General features: G+C 44.1%; 1 protein-coding gene across 1 annotated transcript in view; it reads left to right on the top strand.

Annotated features, from left to right (window-relative positions):
* The window catches only part of LOC145345312 (Fc receptor-like protein 3), a 52,860-nt gene that overhangs the window by 24,352 nt on the left and 5,200 nt on the right, over positions 1-23,308 (top strand). The window contains exons 4-8 of the mRNA XM_080193128.1: positions 1,118-1,405; positions 6,452-6,718; positions 9,961-10,242; positions 14,117-14,395; positions 16,380-16,667. Coding sequence (XP_080049254.1) covers positions 1,118-1,405; positions 6,452-6,718; positions 9,961-10,242; positions 14,117-14,395; positions 16,380-16,667 — 1,404 coding nt within the window. The remainder of the gene's footprint in view (positions 1-1,117; positions 1,406-6,451; positions 6,719-9,960; positions 10,243-14,116; positions 14,396-16,379; positions 16,668-23,308) is intronic.

Genomic DNA, 23,308 nt, shown 5'->3' with positions numbered 1-23,308 from the left:
GAGAGTTACATGGGTGTGATGGATATAGAGGGATATGGGGCAAATGCGGGCAATTGGGATTAGCTTAGGGATTTTTAAAGAAAAGGGCAGCATGGACAAGTTGGACTTTCTATGATATATCTGTAAAGGTTGGTGAGAGTCATAGCTGACATGCCAAATTTCTTTAATTTTCAGAGAAAGTAGAAGCTTTGGTGGGCTTTCTTAATGAGAATGTCGGCATGGGTGGACTAGGACAGGTTGTTGGTGATCTGGACACCTACAAACTTGAAGCTCTCGACCCTTTCTACTTCATTACCATTGATGTAGACAGGGACATGTTTTCCTTTACGCTTCCTGAGGTCGATGACAATCTCCTTAATTTTGTTGACATTGAAGGAGAGATCATTGTTGCTGCACCAGTTCACCAGATTCTCTATCTCATTCCTGTACTCTGTCTCATCATTGTTTGAGATCTGACCCACTACAGTGGTGTCATCAGCAAACTTGAAAATCGAATTGGAGGGGAATTTGGCCAGTCAGTCATTGGTGTATAAGGAGTATAGCAGGGGGCTGAGAACACAGGCTTATGGAGTACCAGTCTGGAGGATGATCTTGGAGGAAGTGTTACTGCCTATCCTCACTGATTGTGGTCTGTGAGTTGGGAAGTTCAGGATCCAATCACTGAGGGAAGTACCGAGACCCAGGCCATGAAGTTTGGAGATGAGTTTTGTGGGAATAATAGTGTTGAAGGCTGAGCTGTAGTCAATAAATAGGAGTCTGACATAGGTGTCCTTGTTATCTAGGTGTTCCAGGATTGAGTGCAGGGCCAGGGAGACGGCGTCTGCTGTGGACCTGATGCAGCAGTAGGCAAACTGTAGTGGATCCAGGTAGTCTGGGAGACTGGAATTTATTATCTAATTTAATATGATTTAAGTATTGATTTTCTGCCCAATACATCCACCCCTTAGGAATGCAGGCTGTGGACAACATCACAGATTCTGCTGCAGCTTACATTGGGCCCAGTCAATTTGGATGCAATAAACTCTCACACACATCTGATTTATCTAGAAATAATTATGTGTGATTTAAGTAATGATTATCTGCCTCATTCTTAATTTTGGTTATTTCTTTACAACAGAATTGGCTACATTTATGAGCATTGAGACTATGCCAAGAATCGTGTGGGCCGATCAAAGTCTGTTACTCAGATGTAATCACAGTTTTCCCGTCGGGAACGGGATAATTTACACTTTTTACCGAGAACGTTCGATTTTAACTGAGATACGCGCTCTGAATCAAACTGCTACATTTGAACTGAGGAATGTTACATTGGAGGATGGAGGTCGATATCGATGTGAAGTGCGCTATGTTGGATATCCCAATGGACCTGTACGCTCATCAAATTACACACATGTCGTTATTAAAGGTACAGTGTAACCGGACATTATCCACAAACTTAGCCAGTGGCAAGTTGAAATTAAAGATGCCAGGAAAACTCAGGTCTGGAAACATCTGTGGAGAGAGAAACAGAGTTAACTTTTTTGAATGTGCGAAGGAATGAAAATGTGATGGTTTATAATGTTGAAAAGTGGTGTGTGTGTGTGTGTGTGTGTATGTGTGTGTGTGTGTGTGTGTGTGTGTGTGTGTGTGTGTGTGTGCGCACGCACGCGCGATGGGGGGTGGAGGGGGTGGGGAGCAATCGGGTGGAGCAGAAAAGAGTTCAGAGTTAGCGTAAAAGGCGAGAGAGAATAAATGATAAACATTATAGAGCAAAAGGAAAGAGAAGGTCATGGTAAAGAACGAAAAGAAATCCAGAAATCCAGGGTGTGGAGAGTCTGCAGAAGGATCTAGATAGGCTGGGCGAATGGGCCAGGAACTGGCAAATGGAATTTAATGTTGGCAAATGTGAAGTTGTCCACTTTGGTAGGAATAATGGTAGGAAGGACTATTACTTACATAGAACATAGAACATAGAACATTACAGCGCAGAACAGGCCCTTCGGCCCACGATGTTGCGCCGACCAGTTACAAAACAATGACCCACTAACCTAAACCAATCCCTTCTCGTCCATAAACCTATCCACGGATCTCTTAAACGCCCCCAAACTAGGCGCATTTACAACTGCAGCAGGCAGGGCATTCCAATCCCTCACCACCCGCTGGGTAAAGAACCTACCCCTGACATCCGTCCTGTAGCTACCCCCCCTTAATTTAAAGCATGGTGAAAAACTGCAGCAGGCGACGGTGCAGAGGGACCTCGGGGTCCTTGTGCATGACTCGCAAAAACCCAGCCTGCAGGTGCAGCAGGTGATCAGGAAGGCTAATGGGATGCTGGCCTTCATAGCGAGGGGGATTGAATATAAAAGTAGGGAGGTCTTGCTGCAGCTGTACAGGGCATTGGTGAGGCCGCAGCTGGAGTACTGTGTGCAGTTTTGGGTGCCGTACTTACGCAAGGATATTTTGGCCTTGGAGGGAGTGCAGAGGAGGTTTACTAGGCTGATACCGGAGTTGAGGGGGTTGAGCTATGAGGAGAGGCTGAATAAACTAGGCTTGTACTCGTTAGAGTTTAGAAGAATGAGGGGAGATCTCATTGAGACATATAAGATGTTGAATGGGATGGATAGGATAGAGGTGGAGAGGCTCTTCCCGCTCAGAAAGGACAGTAGGACTAGAGGGCACAGCCTCAAGATAAAAGGGGGGCGGTTTAGAACAGAGTTGAGGAGGAACTTCTTCACTCAAAGGGTGGTGAATGTCTGGAATTCTCTGCCCGTTGAAGTGGTGGAGGCTACCTCGCTAAATATATTTAAGATGCGGGTTGATAGGTTTTTGATAGGCAAGGGGATTAAGGGTTATGGGGAGAGGGCGGGAAAGTGGAACTGAGCCACGACAGATCAGCCATGATCTTATTGAATGGCGGGGCAGGCTCGAAGGGCTAGATGGCCTACTCCTGCTCCTATTTCTTATGTTCTTATGTTCAGAGTAGGTGTGAATAGCAGCGTGATAATCTGGGGGAAATTAAGACAACAAAAACCAAAGAACAGGACGAGAAGGTGATGGTCATATTATCACTAGACTATTGATCCAGAAACTTATCTAATGTTCTGGGGACCAGTGTTCGAATCCCACCATTGGAACTGGAGGAATTTGAATTCAAAAATCTGAAATGAGGTGTTTACTGATGACCATGTAACCATTGTTGTTTGTTAGAAAAACCCACCCGGTTCACTAATGTCCTTTTAGGAAAGAAATCTGTTGGCTACCTGGTCCAACTTGCCTGTGACTCCAGAGCCACAGCAATGTGAGTGACTCTCAACTGCCCTCTGAACTGGCCCAGCAAGTCATTAGGTTCAAGGGCAACTCGGGATGGGCAATAAATGCTGGCCAGCCAGCGAGACCTATGCCCTACAAATGAATAAATTAATGGGTGGCACAGTGACACAGTACCACACAGCACAGGGACCCGGGTTCAATTCTGACTTTGGATCATTGTCTGTGTGGAATCTGCATGTTCTCCTCATGTCTGCGTGGGTTTCCACTGGGTGAGTCATAGAATCATAGAGGTTTACAGCATGGAAACAGGCCCTTCGGCCCAACTTGTCCATGCCACCCTTTCTTTTTTTAAACCCCTAAGCTAATCCCAATAGCCCCCATTTGGCCCATATCCCTCTGTACCCATTGTACCCATGTATCTATCTAAATGCTGTTTAAAAGACAAAATTGTACCCGTTTCTACTACTACTGCTTGTTCCAGACATTCACCACCCTCTGTGTGAAAAAAATTGCCCGCTTAAAACTTTTGTATCTTTCGCCGCTTACTTTAAACCAATGCCCTCTAGTTTTAGAGCCCCCTACCTTTGGGACAAGATATTGACTATCTAGCTGATCTGTGCCCTTCATTATTTTATAGATCTCTATAAGGTCATTCCTCAGCCTCATACACTCCAGAGAAAAAAGTTCCAGTCTATCCAGCCTCTCCTTATAACTCAGTCCATCAAGTCCCGGTAGCATCCTAGTAATTTTTTTTTACATTCTTTTTAGTTTAATAATATCCTTTCTATAATAGAATTTCACACAGTATTCCAAGTGTGGCCTTAGCAATGTCTTGTACAACTTCAACAAGACGTCCCAACTCCTGCATTCAATGTTCTGACCTATGAAACCAAGCATGCCAAATGCCTTCTTCACCTCTCTGTCCACCAGCGACTCCACTTTCAAGGAGCTATGAACCTGTACCCCTCGATCTCTTTGTTCTGTAACTCTCCCCAGTGCCCTACCATTAACTGAGTAAATCCTGCCCTGGTTCAATTTACCAAAATGCATCGCCTCGCATTTGTCTAAATTAAACTCCATCTGCCATTCGTTAGCCCACGGAGTTCTGGTTTCCCACAGTCTGAAAGATGTGCTGGTTAAATTCCCCCTCAGTGTACCTGAACAAGTGCTGGAGTATAGCGAGTGGGGGATTTTCACAGTAACTTTGTTGCAATGTTAGTGTAAGGCTACATAAATTAAAAAAAAGCTTAAACTCATAAAACTTAAAAACTTGCAAAAGAGGGAAAATGAAATGCAAAATGAGAGAAGTTGTTGAGTTCAATGTTGATCCCAATGTCTATTAGTTTTAACATCATCACTGGTTAAGGTTGACATTTATGTTTGATGATTGGGTTAAAAAAAAAGTTTGTTTGATGCTTAGAGGAAAGGTTAGAAGACAAAATCGGAATAAAGCTGGGAATGTGTAAAAGGGGTTTTACCCTACAGTCCATTGTTTAACTGATAATTCTTCCAGAGAAGCAGACAGAGAAATGATCCAGATGCTCATCGCGGTTTTCCTGTTAGATTGTAAAAGGTGCAACCTTATGTTTAATGACATTACTTCTTGATGATTGGGTGTACATTTTTGGTTAGCAGTCAGGCATAAAAAGTGACGTATATCAGAAGGTATTCTTAGAGTTCATCCAATGAAACTATTTCAAATGGGCTGAACACAACACTTTATCAACAATAGTCCATAGCAAATGGTGAAATTTGAATTCAATAAAAGATCAGGAATTAAAGTCTAATGATATCCATTGTGGATGGTCGTATTAAAATCATTGGGTTCGCTCATGTCCTTTAGAGAAGGAAATCTGCCATCCTTTCCTTGGATCTGGCCTGCGTGTGCCTCCATATCCACATCAATGTGGTTCATTCTCAAATGCCCCCGGGGATTGGTAATAAATGTTGGCTCAGTCATCAACTCCCACATCCCCTGAACAAAACAAAAAACACCATCAGCAACGGGACTGCTCTGAACCTGCATGTTAGGTGAATCTTATAGCAGATCAGTTATCACCAGCTTATGCTACTGCTCAGAGATGCTATCAACACTGGGGTTTCCACTGAGCAGGATCTGAACTGGACAAGCCATATAAATACTGTGACTACAAGAACAGGTCAGAGGCTGGGAATCCAGTGGTGAGTAACTCACCTCCTGACTATCCAAAACCTATCCACCATCTGGGTAAATATAGCGCCAACAATATACAAGAAGCTTGACACCATGCAGGACAGAACAGTCCGCTTGATTGCTACGCCTTCCACAAACACCCACTCCCTCCACCACCGATACACAGTGGCAGCTGTGTGCACCGTCTACAAGATACACTCTAGAAACTCACCAAGGTTCCTTCAGCAGCAAGTTCCAAACCCACAACCACTACCATCTGGAAGGGTAAGGACAACAGATACATGGGAGAACCACCACCTGGATGTCTCCCTGCAAATCACTCACCATCCTGACTTGGAAATACATTGGCCGTTCCTTCACTGGCACTGGATCAAAATCCTGGGATTCCCTCAGAGCACTGTGGGTGGATTTACACCTCAGTGACTGCAGCATTTCAGGAAGGCAACTCACCTCCTTTTCTAGGGACAATTAAGGACAGACAATAAATGCTGGCATTGCCGCCAATGCCCAAATCCCATAAATGTAGAAAAAATACATTCTACCTAATTTTTAAGAATTAGTTTATGGGAAATGGGCATCATTGGCTGGGCCAGCATTTGTTTTCCATCCCTAATTGCCCTTGAAATGATTAGCTTGCTGGGCCATTTCAGAGGGCAGTTAAGAGTCAGCCTCATTACTGTGGATCTGGAGTCACATATAGGCCAGACCAGGTAAGAATGGCAGATTTCCATCCTTAAAGGACATCATTGAACGAGATGGGTTTCAATGACAATTGATAATGGTTTCATGGTCATTATTGGACTTTAATTTCCAGACCTTGTACTGAATTCAAACTTCACCGTGAGCCGGATTTGAACCCGGCCCCCAGATTACATAAAATGACCACCATCGCTCTTTTACTCACCTCAAATTGAAATTACTACACATATAACTGCTTTATTTTGAACAAAATAGCAACAGGTCTTAGCCAGATACTTTAGAATGCCAAGCAATCATTAACGGGAATCTCCTTTTGCTCTTCAATTTCAGAAGTTCCAGTGAGGATAACCGTGGATCCAAAAGAGCCAGAGGATGGTGATAACATAACGCTGCGCTGTCTGTGCACGGATGATCTTGTGTGTGACAGCAGACAATATTCATTCTACCGAAACAACATCCCTATGAATTCTGATTCTGTCAATCACAATGAGTATCGAATCCAAAGTGCCACTGTGATGGATTCTGGATGGTATCATTGTGCAATTCACAGCAACAGTTTAACACACAGAGCCAAAAGTGTGCAAATTACTGTTAAGAGTGAGTTGGAGATTGGTTAAAGTGCCTTTGGCCAGGAGTAGACAAACTGCGCTTTCTACCCATGGGATGTGGGCATTCCTGGCTGGCCGGCATTTATTGCCCATCCCTAGTTGTCCAAGAGCAGTTGAGAGTCAACCACATTGCTGTGGCTCTGGAGTCACATGTAGGTCAGACCAGGTAAGGATGGCAGATTTCCTTCCCTCCAGGAAATGAATGAACCAGTTGGGTTTTTACAACAATCGACAATGGTTCCATGACCATGGTTAGACTTTTCATTCCAGGTTTTTATTTAATTCAAGTTCCATCATTTGCTGTGGCAGGATTTGAACCCGGGTCCCTAGAGCATTACCCTGGCTCTCTGGATTACTAGTCCCAGTGACAATCCCATTATTCCTCCCACGGAGAATTTAATTCACAGAATTTAATTCTGATGAATTCAATAGATCTAAACCTGAACAACTTTTCTCCCACAGGAATTGGTGGATTTACTGATCTGTGACCAAGTGGCAGTTGATTATTTTTAAATATTTGCCTCTATTGAGAGATGGAGGCCAATTCCTCACCCTTCTGAGCAATCATAAAGTGCACACATCGAGAAGTGTCCATATTGTTAATTGGCTGCGATGTCTAGAAATAGAATTCTCTAAGGAATTGTCGCTGGGATTGTGATTGTAGTAGTTAAACAAACTGCATTTACCATGAGGAAAATGTTTTCCCTGAATTTCAGTGAAAAAATATATCCGTGGGATCCCTGAAGGAGGGCATTCCGCCCATCCAACCTGTACTAGCTCTCAGAAAGACTATTGCACCAGGCCCTTCCTCTCCTCTCTATCACCATAATCCTGGACATTGTTCATGGACAATCCACCAAACCTACACATCTTTGGACTATGGAGTAAATTCCAGTCTTCACAGTAATGCCGACATCCCATGAAGATTCAGTATTTTTAACCCAACTCTTCCAGAGCTCCTAGTTTGCAGAGATTTATCTGGGAGAAACATTGATTAAATTCCAGTTTTCTTTCTGTAATTGATTTAGACTTTATATCTCCATTCCACCTTCATTGATGGGTGTGGTTGTGGCTGTGTGTGTCTGTGTGTCTGTCTGTGGGTGTATGTTTGTGTCGGTGTGAGTGTTTGTGTCTCTGTCTGCGTACAAGAGAGACACAGTCTGGTGTGGGAACGAGAGGAGAAAGGGCGGTGAGTGAGCTGGAAAGGGTGAGACAGTGGGGTTTTTGCAATGTAATGGTGGGATATTAACAAAAAAAGTTTAACGTGGAGGAGTTTTTTGATATTGGAAGCCTGTGTCAGATGGTGTACCACAGGAAACCATACTGGGTCCCTTGCTGTTTGTAGTGTACATTAATGATTCAGGTACGAATGTGGAAGTACGATCAGTAAGTTTGGAGATGGCAGGAAAATTAATGGTGTTTTAAATAGCAGGAATGAAAGTTTTCGATTACAGGACGATATAGATCGGTTAGTCAGATGGGCAGAGCCGTAGTGAATTAAATTTAAAAGTGTGAGGTGATGCATTTTGGGAGGACGAACAAGGCAAGGGAACAGACAATGAATGGTAGAAAGCTCAGACACACAGAGGACCGGGGGGACCTAGCGGTGCGTGACTGTAGGTCCGTTATGGCAGTCGGACAGGTAGATCAGATAGTTAAGAAGCACATCGCGATATTTGCCTTCATTTACTGGGCATAAAACAAGGAGGTTGTGATGGAGCTTTCTAAATACTGTTTAGGCCACAGCTTGAGTACTGTGTGCAGTCCTGGTCGCTGCAATTGCAGTAGAGAGGGTGCAGAGGAGATTCCCCAGGATGTTGCCTGGGCTGGAGCATTTCATCAATGAAGGGAGGCTGGATAGGCTGGGGTTGTTTTACTTGGAGAAGAGAAGGCTGGGGGGGGGATCTGATTCAAGTGTACAAAATTATGAGGGACATAGATAGGGAAGATCAGAAGAAATCTATGCTGGCCTTTGTGGAGAGGTCAATAACCAGGGAACATAGATTTAAAGAAAGGGGGCAGAAGATTTAGAATCATAGAATCCCTACAGTGCAGAATGAGGCCATTCAGCCCATCAAGACTGTACCAACCACAATCCCACCCAGGCCCTATTCCCGTAATCCTCATTTTCTCTGCTAATCCCCTGACACTGGGGTCAATTTAGCAGGCTAATGAACCGAATCTACACAGCTTTAGTCTCTGGGAGGAAACCCACACCGATACGGGGAGGAAGTACAAACTCCACACAGACAGTGACCCGAGGCTGGAATCGAACCCAGGTCCCTGGCGCTGTGAAGCTGCAGTGCTAACTGCTGTGCCACCGTGCCATCCATAGAGGGGATTTGAAGAACGCCCCTTTCGCTCAGAGGGAGGTGGGAATCTGGTACTCACTGCCTGAAGGAATGGTAGAGGCGGGAAGTGTCACAACATTTAAGAAGAATTTAGATGAATGTTTGAAATGTCACAGCAGACGATGCAATGGACAAAGAGCTGTAAAAGAGGATTCAAATAGACAGGTGCTTGATGGCCGGTGTAAACACAATGGGCCAAAGGGCCTCTTTCTTACTGTAAAATTCCATGGAGGGAATTTTCCTATCCCGCCCGCCTCGGGAACTGTGGGAGCTGGCGGGGGGTGTGGGTAGGGGGCGGGGGTCGTGGGGGATGGGGAATGTGGGGTGGAGGGCAGTGGGGGACGGATCATGCGGGATTTTCCGGCTTTGAAAAATCCTGCCCTGTGATTCCATGGCAGTTGCTGAGATTTGAATTGCGGCAATATGTCTGTAATATAAACCTTTCCCTGGCTATGGCGCCCGTTAAACAGTTATCCATTATTGTCAAAATCCAACTGGTTCAATTATGTGGAATAATTTAGGGAAGAAAATCTGCCGTCCTTAATGGGTCTGGTCTACAATTCACCGGGGGGAGCAGGTTCATTCTGAACTGTGCTCGGAAATGGCCTCACAAGCCTTTCAGTTCAAGGGCAATTCGGGATGTGGACAAATCTTAGCCCAGTCTGTGATACCCACATCCCATGGAAAATGTACATGAAAAGTGCATGGCTTGCAATTTGAATCCATCACCTCCTGTCGCAGATAAGGACGTCCTTATCTGGGACAAGAGGTAATAGATTCAAATTAGAATGATAGCTGAAACTGGCTCATGAAATGACATAGCATGTGACTTGCTACATGGAATCATACTGACTTTAACCTGTGCTTGAATCTCCTACAGGAATTCCAGTTGCGAACCCACATTTACACATCAATCCACACGGCAGGGTAAGGGAAGGACACATTCTGACACTGAGGTGCTCAGTCGATGAAGGTTCCCCACCAATGGATTTCACCTGGTACAGAGGAGAGACAATATTCCACCAGGAAACTTCATCCAACAGGGAGGCCACTCACCAAATCTATCATTTCAACGAAAACATGGAGGGCACTTACAGCTGCAGTGTTTCCAATAACATAAACCCAGCTGTTCTCAGTGAGGGAGTTGATGTGAAGGCTGAAGGTGAGGAATATGTTCAATGAGAATCCTCGCGTTAACAGAGCAGTGAATCATTATCGATGCACTGATTGGAGTAATAACAGTGAGGGAGAGCAAACACATGTTGTGTCGAAGGATGTGGACCACAATTGACATTAAGGTCATTTGTTGCTTCATGGGGTATAGACATGGCTGGAAAGGCCAGCAATTCAACTGCATGGCTTGTGAGACTATTTCAGAAGATAGTTAAAAGCCCATAAAACGTAGGAGCAAAAGTAGCCCATTGAGCTGCTCCGCCATTCAATGAGATCATGGCTGGTCTGATCTGCTAATCCTCAACTCCACTTTCCCGCTCTATTTACTCCACTTATCCTCATAATCCTTGATTCCATGACTGATTAAAATTCTGTCTATCCCAGTCTACAACATACTTGGTGACCCAGCCTCTACAGCCTGTTTATGGTAAAGAATTCCACAGATTTGCTCCCCTCTGAGAGAAGATATTATTCCTCATCTCTGCCCGCCCCCAACTCTGAGATTATATCCCTCTGGCCGTAGACTCTCCCACAAGAGGAGAAGCCACCTCTCTGCATCTACCCTGTCAAGGCCACTGAGAATTTGGTATGTTTTAATAAGATCGCCTCTCATCCTTCTAAACTGTACTGAGTACAGGTGCAGCCCAGTCTAAAGATATGCAGGCTAGGTAGATTGGCCACTCTAACTTGCCGCTTAGTGTCCCAAGGTTAGGGGGATTACTGGGGTAAATACATAAAAGTAAAGTTTATTTATTAGTCACCAGACAGGCTTACGTTAACACTGCAATGAAGCTTCTGTGAAATTCCCCAGTCACCACAGTCCGGTGCCTGTTCGGGTCAATGTATCTAACCAGCACATCTTTCAGAATGTGGGAGGAAACTGGAGCATCTGGAGGAAACCCATGCAGACATGGGGAGAATGTGCAAGCATCACACAGACAGTGACCCGAGCCGGGAATCGAACCTGGGCCCCTTCACTGTGAAGCAGCAGTGCTAACCACTGTCAGAGCGGTGCAGACCCAATAGGCCGAACCACCTCCTTGTGCACTGTAGAGATTCTATGATTCTACTCAACCTCTCCTCATAAGAAAATCCCTCCTTCTCCGGGACTGACCTCTCTGGTTGGCCTCCAATGGGACTATATCTCCCCTTAGACAGGGGGAGCAAAACTTTTAAACATGTTGCTGTGCGAACGGGAGTCACATGTGGGCCAGACCAGGAGAGGATGGCAGATTTCCATCCCTAAGGCCAGCTTTCTATTGCTGATTTATTAACTGTATTTAAATTCCACCAGCTGCGATGGTGGGGGTCAAACACTGGGTTTTCCTGGTGCAATAGACTGGGCCTCCTGGTCGCTAGTCCGGTGACTAAACCACAGTTTCTCCATTTGCAGAGCATTACTCATGAATCTAAGCCTTGATAATCAATCCAGTCAGTACAAGAAACACAATTCCTGTGATTTCCACTCGATCTGTATTCCCAGGTGGATACTATGGGAACATGTCCTCAAGTCCCACCACAGCAGCCAACTGAAAATAAATTCAATTAATCGATATAAAGTTAATACAGTAACTGGTCTCAGCGATCTATCATCAGCTATTCTTTCCTTTTGGAAAATAAACCTCATTCACAACGTCCTTTAGGAAAGAAACTCCATTATCCTTATTTGATCCATGATATGACTTGAGATCTACAGCAATCCTTACAGTGAAGAAGGAGGCCATTCCACCCATCGAGTCTGTACTGACTCTCCGACAGAATATCTTACTCAGGCCCTTTTCCCCCTGCTCTTTCCCCGTAACCACACACATTTACCATGGCTCCCTCATCTAACCTGTACATCTTTGGGCGCTAAGGGCTAATTTATCATGGCCAATCCACCCAACCTGCACATCTTTGGGGTGTAGGATGAAACCACAGCACCCAGAGGAAATCCATGCGGATAAGGGGAGAACGTGCAGACTCCACACAGCCACCCAAAGCTGGAATTGAACCAGGGACCCTGGCGCTGTGAGGCAGCAGTGCTAACCACTGTGCCACCACGCAGTGACTATTGACTGTCCTAGTGAACTAATCAGTTCAAAGGCAATCCGGAATGGAGAACAAATGCGGCGCCGACACCCCATCACTGAACGTAGTACAAGCTGATGACAATGATAGTGATGGTGCTATATGTATATGTGTGTTATGTGATAATGACTATTTTACGATGTTGGGATAGATCTGTACATTATGGCATTAACAAAGGCTGTGGAGATTGCTAGCAATGGTTTACATCAGTTTAACCATGTAATGCAACCCTCTCAAGTTTCAAAGAAAAAACTCGTCATATTGATAGGCTTTCTTTTTATCTACCAACAGAACATTGATTAGCTTACACGGCTGGGTTCCAAATTCCACATCTGCCTGGCAAATTAGAAATCTTCTGCATTGGGCGACATGGTGGCACAGTGGTTAGCATTGCTGCCTCGCAATGTCAGGAATTCTCCTTGTATCTGCGTGGGTTTCCTCCCACAGTCCAAAGGTGTACAGGATGGGTGGATTGGATTGAGTGAATTGCTAATTTGCCCCTAAGTGTCAAGGGGGGTTAGCTAGGGTAAATACATGGGACTGTGGGGATGGGGCCTGGGTGGGATTGTGGTCGCTGCAGACTGAATGGCCTCCTCCTGCATTTAGCATCCTAAGTATTCACGAAGAAAACTAAAACTGCACAAACTGGGTCCCATTTTCATGTGATTGGCAAAAGGAGTTTTGAAAATTGTGTACAGTTTTGGGCACCACAGCGTAAAAAGAAATGTCAGCACGTTGGAGAGCGTGCAGATGTGATTTACAAGAATGATTCCAGGGGTGAAGAAATTCAGTTATGACGATAGATCGGAGATGTTGGGACTGTTCTCCTTGGAGAGAAGAATGCTACGAGGAGATTTGATAGAAGAGTTCAAAGTCATAGGGGGTGGGGTGCTGGACAGAGTTTATCGGAAGAAAATGTTCCTGCTCATAAAAGAATCAATAATGAGGGTGCACAGATTTAAAATACTTGGCAAAAAAAGCAAAGGTGATCGGAGAAACTAAACTTGCTCACACAACGAGTGGCCTGAAACTCAATGCCTGGAAGTCCGGTGGAGGCAGGTTCAATCAAAGCATTCACAGGGACTTGCCTTCATCAGCCGGGGCATTGAGTACAAGAGTTGGGAAATCATATTGCAGCCCCGTAAAGCCTTGGTTAGGCTGCATTTGGAGTATTCCGTGCAGTTCGGGTCACCACACTTCCAGAAGGATGTGGAATCTTTGGAGAGAATGTACAGAAGGTTTATCAGGATGTTGCCTGGTCACGAGGGTGTTGGCTATGAGGAGAGATCTAGCATTGTTTTTACTGGAAAGATGGGGGCTGAGGAGGACCTGATAGAGGTCTACAAAATTATAAGAGGCATAGACAGAGGGGGAAATCAGGGGCTTTTTCCTCGGATGGAGATGTCAATTACAAGGGGACACACAGGTTCAAAGTGAGATGGGGAAATTTTAAGGGAGGAATTCAGGGGAATTTTTTCATGCAGAGAGTGGTGGGTGTCTGGAATGTGCTGCCAGAGGAGGTGGTGGAAATAGGGACATTGGCAACAGCTAGGAGACATCTGGATGGGTTCATGAATAGGGAGAGAGTAGAGGGATGTGAACCTAGCAAGGGCAGAAGGGTTTTTTTAGTTTAGTTAGGGCATCACGATCAGCACAGGTTTGAAGGGCCTGTTCCTGTGCTGTACTTTCCTTTGGTCTTTACTTTGTTCTAGGACGTAACATGATTACTTGAATAGAAACAGTGTGCAGGGTCACAGGGATTCATTCACACGTGAAATTATTTTCTTTCCCAGTTGCCGTGAGCTGCCCATCTCTCACCTCCAATTTGAGTAAGTCAGTTGTTGCTGTTGAAGACAAGGTGAGGTTCACGTGTCGGTCTCTCAGAGGAACACCGCCCATAATTTACCGACTCTATCATGACCAGTACCTCCTTGCCAACACAACAGTCAATGAGTCTGGACCAGGGATCTTCACTATTACATTACAGGAAGATGGCACGTACTCCTGCGGTGCTGCCAATAAGGTGGCTGATGTTACCAACTGCACTGAAAGCATGCACCTGACAGTAGCAGGTACACAACCAAACCAAAGAGCATTTCATACGGAAGGTGTTGGGATTTCATGTGGTTCCGAGGCTGGCACGACTACTTGTTGTCTTTTTAAGTTATTTTTCACTGATAGGATGTGGGTTTATTCTTATTGCCCACCCCTAACATGGCAGGACAGCACACTGGCACAGTGGTTAGCAATGCTGCCCCACAGTGACTGGTTCAATTCTGGCCTTGGGTGACTGTGTGGGGTTTGCATGTTCTCCCCATGTCTGCGTGGGTTTCCTCCCGCACTCCAAAAATGTGTGGATTAGGTTGATTGGCCATGCTAAGTTACCTCTCAGTTTCAGGGCGACAACAGGGGGTTATGGGGATAGGGCCCGGCTGGGATTGTTGTTATTGCAGCTCGATGGGCCAAATGGCTTCCTTCTGCACTCTGATTCTATGATTCTAACAGAAGGCTTTTGAAAGGGTATCATGATCACATGTAAGCCAGACCAGGTAAGGATGGCAGATTTCTCCACTGGTGAAACAGATGAGCCTTTGCGACAGTTCATGGTCACCAGTCAACATTTAACTCCGGATTCTTCTGAATGAACTCAAATTTCACCAATTTTATCAAGTTTGAACCGGGTCCTGAGCTCTTGTCCTCTACATTAGTAATTTAGTGACAATATTACTTTGCCACTGCCTCCCAATATTAATACTATTCCACTGAGGATTCTTTCATCTGTATATACTTGGAGAATGCATAGAACCCCTTCAGTGTAGATTCAGCCCAAGGATTCTGCATTGATCTTCCAAAAGAACGCTCTACCTCGGCCCACTCCTCCGACCTATCCTCATAACCTCACACATTTAGCATGGCCAATCCATCTAATCCACATCTCTTTGAACACTAAACAGCAATTCAGATTGGCCAATCCACCTAACTTAGGTTTTTTTTTGGGCACTAAGGGGTAATTTAGCATGGCCAATCCATCTAATCTACATCTCTTTGGACACTAAACAACAATTCAGGATGGCTAATCCACCTAACTTAGGTATCTTTTGGGCACTAAGGGGTAATTTAGCATGGCCAATCCATATAACCTGCACATCTTTGGACACTAAGGGGCAATTTACCATGGAGAATCCACCTAATCTACACATCTTTGGGCACAAGGAGGCAATTGGACAGGCCACTCCATCTAGCTTGCGTATCATTGGACACAAGGGGGCAATTTGGCATTGCCAACCTCCGAACCTGCACATCTTTCGACACTGATGGGCAATTAGCGTGGCCAATCCACCTGATTTTTGGACATTAAGGGCAATTTAGCATGGCCAATCCACATCAACTGCACATCTTTAGACACTAAGGGGAAATCTAGTACGGCCAATCCACCTAACCCACACCTTGGACTGTAGGAAGAATGAGTCCAATTGTAATCTGAAGTAGACAACAGTTGCATTTACTTTTTCAGCGTCCTTCAGGTAAGAGAAGACATCAGAGGAGTAGATACTTGGCCCAACTAGGCTATTCTGGCCCCCAACTGGATCACAGCTGATCTTAGGTTTTCTGCTCCATTTCCCCACCGGATCCCCATATCCCTCCATGCCCTGGAGAGATCAACAATCTCTCTATCCGAACATGTATTGGATTCAACAATGGGGCATTCACAGTGAGTAATGGAGAGAAAAGAAGTGAATTGATGGGTTCCAAAACTAGGAGGTTCTAATTCATAAGGTTGACTGGAGATAGTACATAATATAGAGACTTGTCTAAGAGTAAACCAAAATAAACAATTGTGGCTTGATTTGACCTGATTTATATTTTAATCAAAACCATTCCTGCTTTAGTCCATGTCAAATCTATTTTTCACAAGGCTATTTAAAGGTAAGATGGGGAATCTTCACATTTACCACTGTGGCCACCTCTCTGCATTGGGAACAATGTGACCTTCTATGATGTTGTTGCGATTGTTCATTGAAAAATGTATTTATTCATGGATTTACTTCCTTTTAGTGCCAGTGGGCTGTCCAGACATTGCATCAGATTGGAGTAACCCGACCCTTGCTATTGGAGGCAAGGTGACACTCACATGCCAGTCCCAAAGAGGCACACCACCCATACATTACCTGTTCTATCGTGATGGTCAAATCATCGCGAACCAGACAGCTATCGACTCCAGAATAGGGAACTTCACCTTTACAGTGGAGTCTGAGGAAGATGGAGGCCCGTACTCCTGTGCTGCTGATAATGGGTTCGGCCTCATTGCCCACTGTGGAAAACCTGTGGTCCTCACAGTAACAAGTAAGACTCAAAAACCAACAATATCTGAATGGATGAGGCATATTGCACTCCTTGTTTCCACAAACTGAATATCCTCATGTTACAGGGCTGTCATGATGTCTTTATTGCTCTAATTCAAACTATCTTCACCCTCAAGTAGCCAGACAAAGTCACAGAGCGGTTTAAGATGATTTATTGCTATAGCTACAGGATTCTGACAGAATCTCCAAGACTAGCCAGAACGCAGAATTCAGAAATTATATTTTTAAGTTCAATTACAAGTAATTAATATATAACAATCGAAGAAAAAGAGATAATAAAGAAAACAAATGAAATGTTGGCATTTACAGCTAAAAGGAATAGAATATAAATGTATGGGAGTATTGTTGCAACTATGCAAGGCATTGGTGAGACCACACCTGGAGTTTTGTGCACAGTTTTGGGCCCCTTATTTGAGGAAAGATGTAGTGACATTGGAGGCAGTTCAGGGTAGGTTGATCAGATTTCTTCCAGAGATGAGGGGTTTGTTGTATGAAGAGAGATTGAACAGTTGAGGCCTATACCTTCTGGAATTTGGATGAATGAGGGGAGATTAACTTGATGTATGCAAGATGATAAAAGGTACGGATAAAGTATACGTGGAACAGATGCTTCCGCTGGTGAGGCATTCCAGGACGAGAGGTCATAGTCTTAGGATAAGGGGTAGTAAATTTATAACAGAGTTGAGGAGAAACTACTTCTCCCAAAAGGTTTATGACTCTGTGGAATTCGCTAACTCAAATTGTGGATGCTGGGACAGTGACTGAATGTAAGGAGGAATTAGGCAGATGTTAAATTGGTAATGGTTTGAAGGTTTATGGAGAGAAGGCAGGAAAATGGCAATGAGGATCATATCAGCCAGGATCGAACGGAGGAGCAGAATCAATGGCCAAATGGCCTAATTCTGCTCCTATATCTTATGAACTTATGAACTCTTGAGCCTGCTCAGTCAATCAATGGGATCATCTGGCATTCTTCATGTTCACTTTCCTGCCCTGTCCCCTTATTGATCAAAAATCTATCCATCTGAACCTTAAATATAAGAACATAAACATAAGAACATAAGAATATACACAAGGACTCTGCCCCCACAGCTCTGTGAGTTCCAAAGACACACAACTTTTTGGGAGAAGAAATACCTTCCCTTCCCAGTTTTAAATTTGCACCCCTTTATTCTGAGACTATGCCCTCTGGCCCTAGACGCTCCAATGAGTCTCTGAGCTGTTACCCTGTCAAACCCCTTCAGAATCCTTTATATTTCACTGAGATTGCCTCTCATTCTTTTAAATTCCAATGAGTAGAGCTACAACATGTTTAACCTTCCACATAAGACAGTTCCATACCTGGGGTCATCCTAGTGAACCTTCTCTGAATTCTCTCCAGTGTAATCAAACCTTTCCTTAAATTTGGGGACCAAAAAGGCTCACGTTACTCTGAGGTGGCACAGTGGTTAGCACTGCTGTCTCGCAGTGCTAGGGAACTGGGTTCAATTCCCGGGTCACTCTGCACATTTTCTCCATGTCTGTGTGGGTTTCCTGTGGGTGCTCCGGTTTCCTCCCACAGTTTGAAAGATGTGTTGGTGAGGTGGATTGACCATGTAAATTATCCCGCAGTTTACCCAGTCAGGCACCGGAGTGTGGTAATTAGGGGATTTTCACAGTAAATTCACTGCAGTGTTAATGTCAGCCTACTTGTGACAATATTAAATAAACAGATGTGGTTTCAGCTATACTTGTACAATAGCAACAAGACTTCCCTACTCTCATACTCTAACCCTCTTGAAATAAGGGCCAACTGACACATCTAAATAATAATGTAAATGAGTTAAATTGTTAATAGATCCCTTAAGTGCAGTATCAAAAATATTGAAGGCAATCACTTTGGGAAGGTACCTAGAAAGGGCTGGCTTCTCTTTATCATCCAGCAGACCCAAAGCAGACTGTACATAATGGGCAGCATGGTGGCACAGTGGTTCGCACTGCTGTCTCACAGCGCCAGGGGTCCAAGTTCAATTCCAGCCTCGGGTCACTGTCTGTGTGGAGTTTGTACATTCTCCTGCAATGGGTTTTCTCTGTGTTCTCTGCTTTCCTCCCACAGTCCAAAGCTGTGTGGGTTAAGTGGATAGGCCAATGTAAATTGACTCTAGTGTCAGGGTTTAGCAAGGTAAATATGTGGGGTTATGGAAATAGGACCTGGGTAGGATCAATGGGCTGAATGGCCTTCTTCTGCACTGTAGGGATTCTGTATTCCTAACATAACAACAGTTAGCGCGGTCAGATGGTCAAGTAGGCTTAAGTGCAGAAACAGTTGACTTGATTGTACTCTAGTTAAGTTGCGAACATCATTCTGAGTAAGTTTTGACCAGCAACGCTTTCATTCCATGGAATTTCACTGGCTTTGTCTCCCAGAAAAGCAGCGTAGAGCAAAGGCTGTGACCTCTGTTGGGGAGCCCAAGCAGTACGATTGCTGTGAAAGTTGAATACGTGCTTTTCAATACTTCAGCTGTGCTATTTTCAATCTGTAATTTAGTGAATATTAGCCTTAGAGTGAGCGAGGTTACATGCAAAGGGTACATGTAGATAATGGAAGCAGGCATAATTTCCCCCCGCCTTGCAATGGTATAAGAGGGGGATTGAATATAAAAGTAGGGAGGTCTTGCTGCAGCTGTATAGGGCATTGGTGAGGCCGCAGCTGGAGTACTGTGTGCAGTTTTGGGCGCCGCACCTGCGCAAGGATATTTTGGCCTTGGAGGGAGTGCAGAGGAGGTTTACTAGGCTGATACCGGAGTTGAGGGGATTGAGCTATGAGGAGAGGCTGAATAAACTAGGCTTGTACTCGTTAGAGTTTAGAAGAATGAGGGGAGATCTCATTGAGACGTATAAGATGATGAATGGGATGGATAGGATAGAGGTGGAGAGACTCTTCCCGCTCAAAAAAGACAGTAGGTCTAGGGGGCACAGCCTCAAGATAAGGGGGAGGCGGTTTAGAACGGAGTTGAGGAGGAACTTCTTCACTCAAAGGGTGGTGAATCTCTGGAATTCTCTGCCCGTTGAAGTGGTGGAGGCTGCCTCGCTAAATATTTTTAAGAAGCGGGTTGATGGGTTCTTGATAAGAGAGGGGATTAAGGGTTATGGGGAGAGGGCGGGAAAGTGGAACTGAGCCACAACAGATCAGCCATGATCTTATTGAATGGCGGGGCAGGCTCGAAGGGCTAGATGGCCTACTCCTGCTCCTATTTCTTATGTTCTTATGTTCTAAGATTGACATGTGGGTGGAATGGCGTTTAGGTGACAGATTAAATCAAATGTGGGGACATACATACATTTCGTAGGAAGAACTCAGTCAGACGGTATATAAAATAGTAGACTTTGTTTTACTCATTAATGGGATGTGGGCATCGCTGGCTGGCCCCATTTGTATTGCCCATCCCTAATTGCCCTGCAGAGGGCACTTAAGAGTCAACAACATTGCTGTGTGGGTCTGGAGTCACATGTAGGCCAGACCAGGTAAGGATGGCAGATTTCCTTCCCCAAAGGACATTAGTGAGCCAGATGGGATTTTACAACAATCGTTATCGTTAGAAGTTTTCATTCCTTTTTTTTAATTGAATTCAATTTTCACTAACTGCCATGGTGGGATTTGAATCGAGGTCTCAGGGTCTTGCTGTAGCTCTCTATTCTAGAAAGGACCTGGCTCTTCCTGTGCATCAGTCACTGAAGGTGGCATGAAAAGTTGAGAGTGCAGCTAATGAAACACACAGTATCCTAGGATTTATTAATAGGAGCATAGTGTACAATTACTCAATATCATGGAACTTGGAAAATATCCCATTAGTGGAAGGATCAAGAAGTTTGGTTAAAGATTAGAAGTATTTTTGGTAAAAGGAAGGAAAAATGTCATGAAGAAAAAAATGTTTTCATGCAATTAACGCTTTGGGTCTATAATGCATTTCTCATGAATGTGGTGGATACAAGTTTAATAGAAGCCTTCAAGAAGAAATAGATTATTGTTTGAATTTTAAAAATGTGCATAGATATGGTGAGGATGCAGAAGGTTGACATTCGCTGAGTTGTTTATTCGGAAAGCTGGTAGCAACAAGGTGGGCCGAATTCTGCACTGCAGAAATTCTGTGATCTCTTTATTTTTAAATAAATATACGCTATTTATTATTACAATTATTCAATACCATGGAACGTGGAAAATATCCCATTAGTGGAAGGATTAAGAAGTCAGGTTAAAGATTAAAAGTATTTTTGGTAAAAAGAAGGAATAATTTACTTGAGGCCCCCCCCTCCCCCCCCATACACATACTCACACACAAACACACATAGACACACACATGCACATGCACACACTTCCCCCACATTCAAACACATGTGCATTCCTTCAAAGACACACACACACTTGCACACATACACACATGTGTACATACGTGCACACGTACACACCCACATGTGTATACACATGCACACATGCCTGCACATGTACCTGCACGCACATACACCCACTCACACGTGCACACTCAGACACATGTGCGTGTACACACAAATGTGCACACACACTTGTACAAACCCACAAAAATGCACACAAATGCACACAACCCCACCTACACACGCAGGCACACACAACCCCTCCCAAACACATGCACAATCACATACACACACACGTGCACACACACCCACGCATACATAAGCGCAACCCCCACACATGTTCACATACACGCACACATTCTCTCACACACACACACACACACACACACACACACACACACACACACACACACACACACACACACACACACACACACACACACCCTATGCACACAACCATACACACACATCATGCATATACAATCACACACAGCCCTATTCTAACATTCAGTGAGATCAGGGCTGAAAGTCGAGCTAACGAGGTAAAGTATTTTGGTGTCACACATCACCAGTCCTAGCTTACTGATGAATAACTGAGCAAGTGTCAGCTCCTCTTTCTGCAACACAGTTTCAGGTTTATACCACATTTTCCATCAAACACCGATTCCATTTTCATTTCTTCCATTTTTAATTTGGCCACAGAATTGTCCCAAAACACACTACCTGGATCAGATCATTTTCATTTCCTCAATGTACCCATGTTCCTATTAATATTGTTAAATACATTAAATCACTCATCACCTCCTAAACCCCAGTGGAAGCTTTTCTTATATGTCTTATCACCCACCTCACTCAACCCTCTGAATCCATATATTATCCCAATAAATCTGCACCACATTCCCTCCAAGGTCAACAGACCATTTCCAAAGAATTCACTTGGAACTGTTGATGGTTTTTCAGCCTGTGACTAACCAGTTCACTGTGAGGCTGCCTCCAGCACGTTGGATGATAATGTGAAATAACAAGGTGATAACGATTAAATTCCTTTAAAGTGTCCACAATACATGTTTCAGTACAATAGTAACTGCCTCTGAAAGAAATGCTGGTTAGGTGCATTGATCCCGAATAGGAGCCGGACTGTGGCAACTAGGGGAATTTCACAGTAACTTATTGCTCTATTAATATAAACCTTACTTGTGACTAAGGAATAAACTTTAAATGCTCTCACATTGTTAGTCTGCCCATTAAGCAATTTATGAACAATTCCAGTCATCATTGCAATAACTTGGTGCAGTCCACCCTGCCTCCAATGGCATTCCCAATATTCAAGTTACCCATTACAGCAACACCCCCCCTGCCCCCCCCCCCCGCCCCCCACATTGCTGCATTCTTCCTTTCAAGATAACAGTCCATTTCCTCTTTGAACACTTGAAATGAACATTCTCCCCTCCGTATTTGAGGAACCAAAGAGAGTTTTAAGGAATTATTATTAGTTTGGTTCAACAGTAAAAATAAGGTCTAGTTTTAGGTTAGTTTAACTTCACATTTATGTGCGTGAAATCAGCCTATAGTTAGTTTTCATGCTGGACAAAGGTATTTGTGGTGGTCGGTTTCAGTTCCAGCTGAGATATTATTTTGATTAGAAAGTTATGGTTTGAAGAATGGTAGTTGCCTCGCAGATTGGCAGGTGGTTTCTCTGTGAGGGAAGCAGAAGTTTCTTTGTTCTTTTACCAAAAATCTAAAAGCTGAGAAAGAAAATGAAGCAGTAAACAAACTGAAGCTAAAGAGGAACCAACTCTTAACTGCACTGCAGGAAATGTGCAGCCAATGTCAAGGAGATAAAGACCAACTAGTTATGAAGCTCGGGCAATACTTCCACTGTCTCAAACCCTGGAGGATCAGTCACGGAATAGTTTTAAGAACAAGAAAAAAGAACATTAATTAAGCATGAAGAAAGGATTATAATACAATAAGCTCTTTCTTCCTCTTTCAGGTTAACCAATAAACATAGTTTTCAAGATTAACATAGAGGACAAAATCCTGTGCTGTACTTTTCTTTGTTGTTCTTTACTCCTTCCTAAAGTGCGGCACCCATAACTGGATGCAGCAGCTAAAGTTGATGCTAAAGTAATAGCGATTCCAATTAAACCTCACCTCCACGATGGTACAGTGGCTAGCACTGCTGCCTCACTCCACGAGGGACCCAGGTTCGATTCCTGACTTGGGTCACTGTGCAGAGTTTGCACGTCCTCC

This window comes from Carcharhinus amblyrhynchos, chromosome 7 (assembly GCF_965287045.1).
Source record: "Carcharhinus amblyrhynchos chromosome 7, sCarAmb.v2.hapA, whole genome shotgun sequence".
NCBI classification, from domain to species: Eukaryota; Metazoa; Chordata; class Chondrichthyes; order Carcharhiniformes; family Carcharhinidae; genus Carcharhinus; species Carcharhinus amblyrhynchos.
The sequence above is the reverse complement of the archived record's forward strand: the minus strand, read 5'-3'. Positions and strand labels throughout refer to the sequence as shown.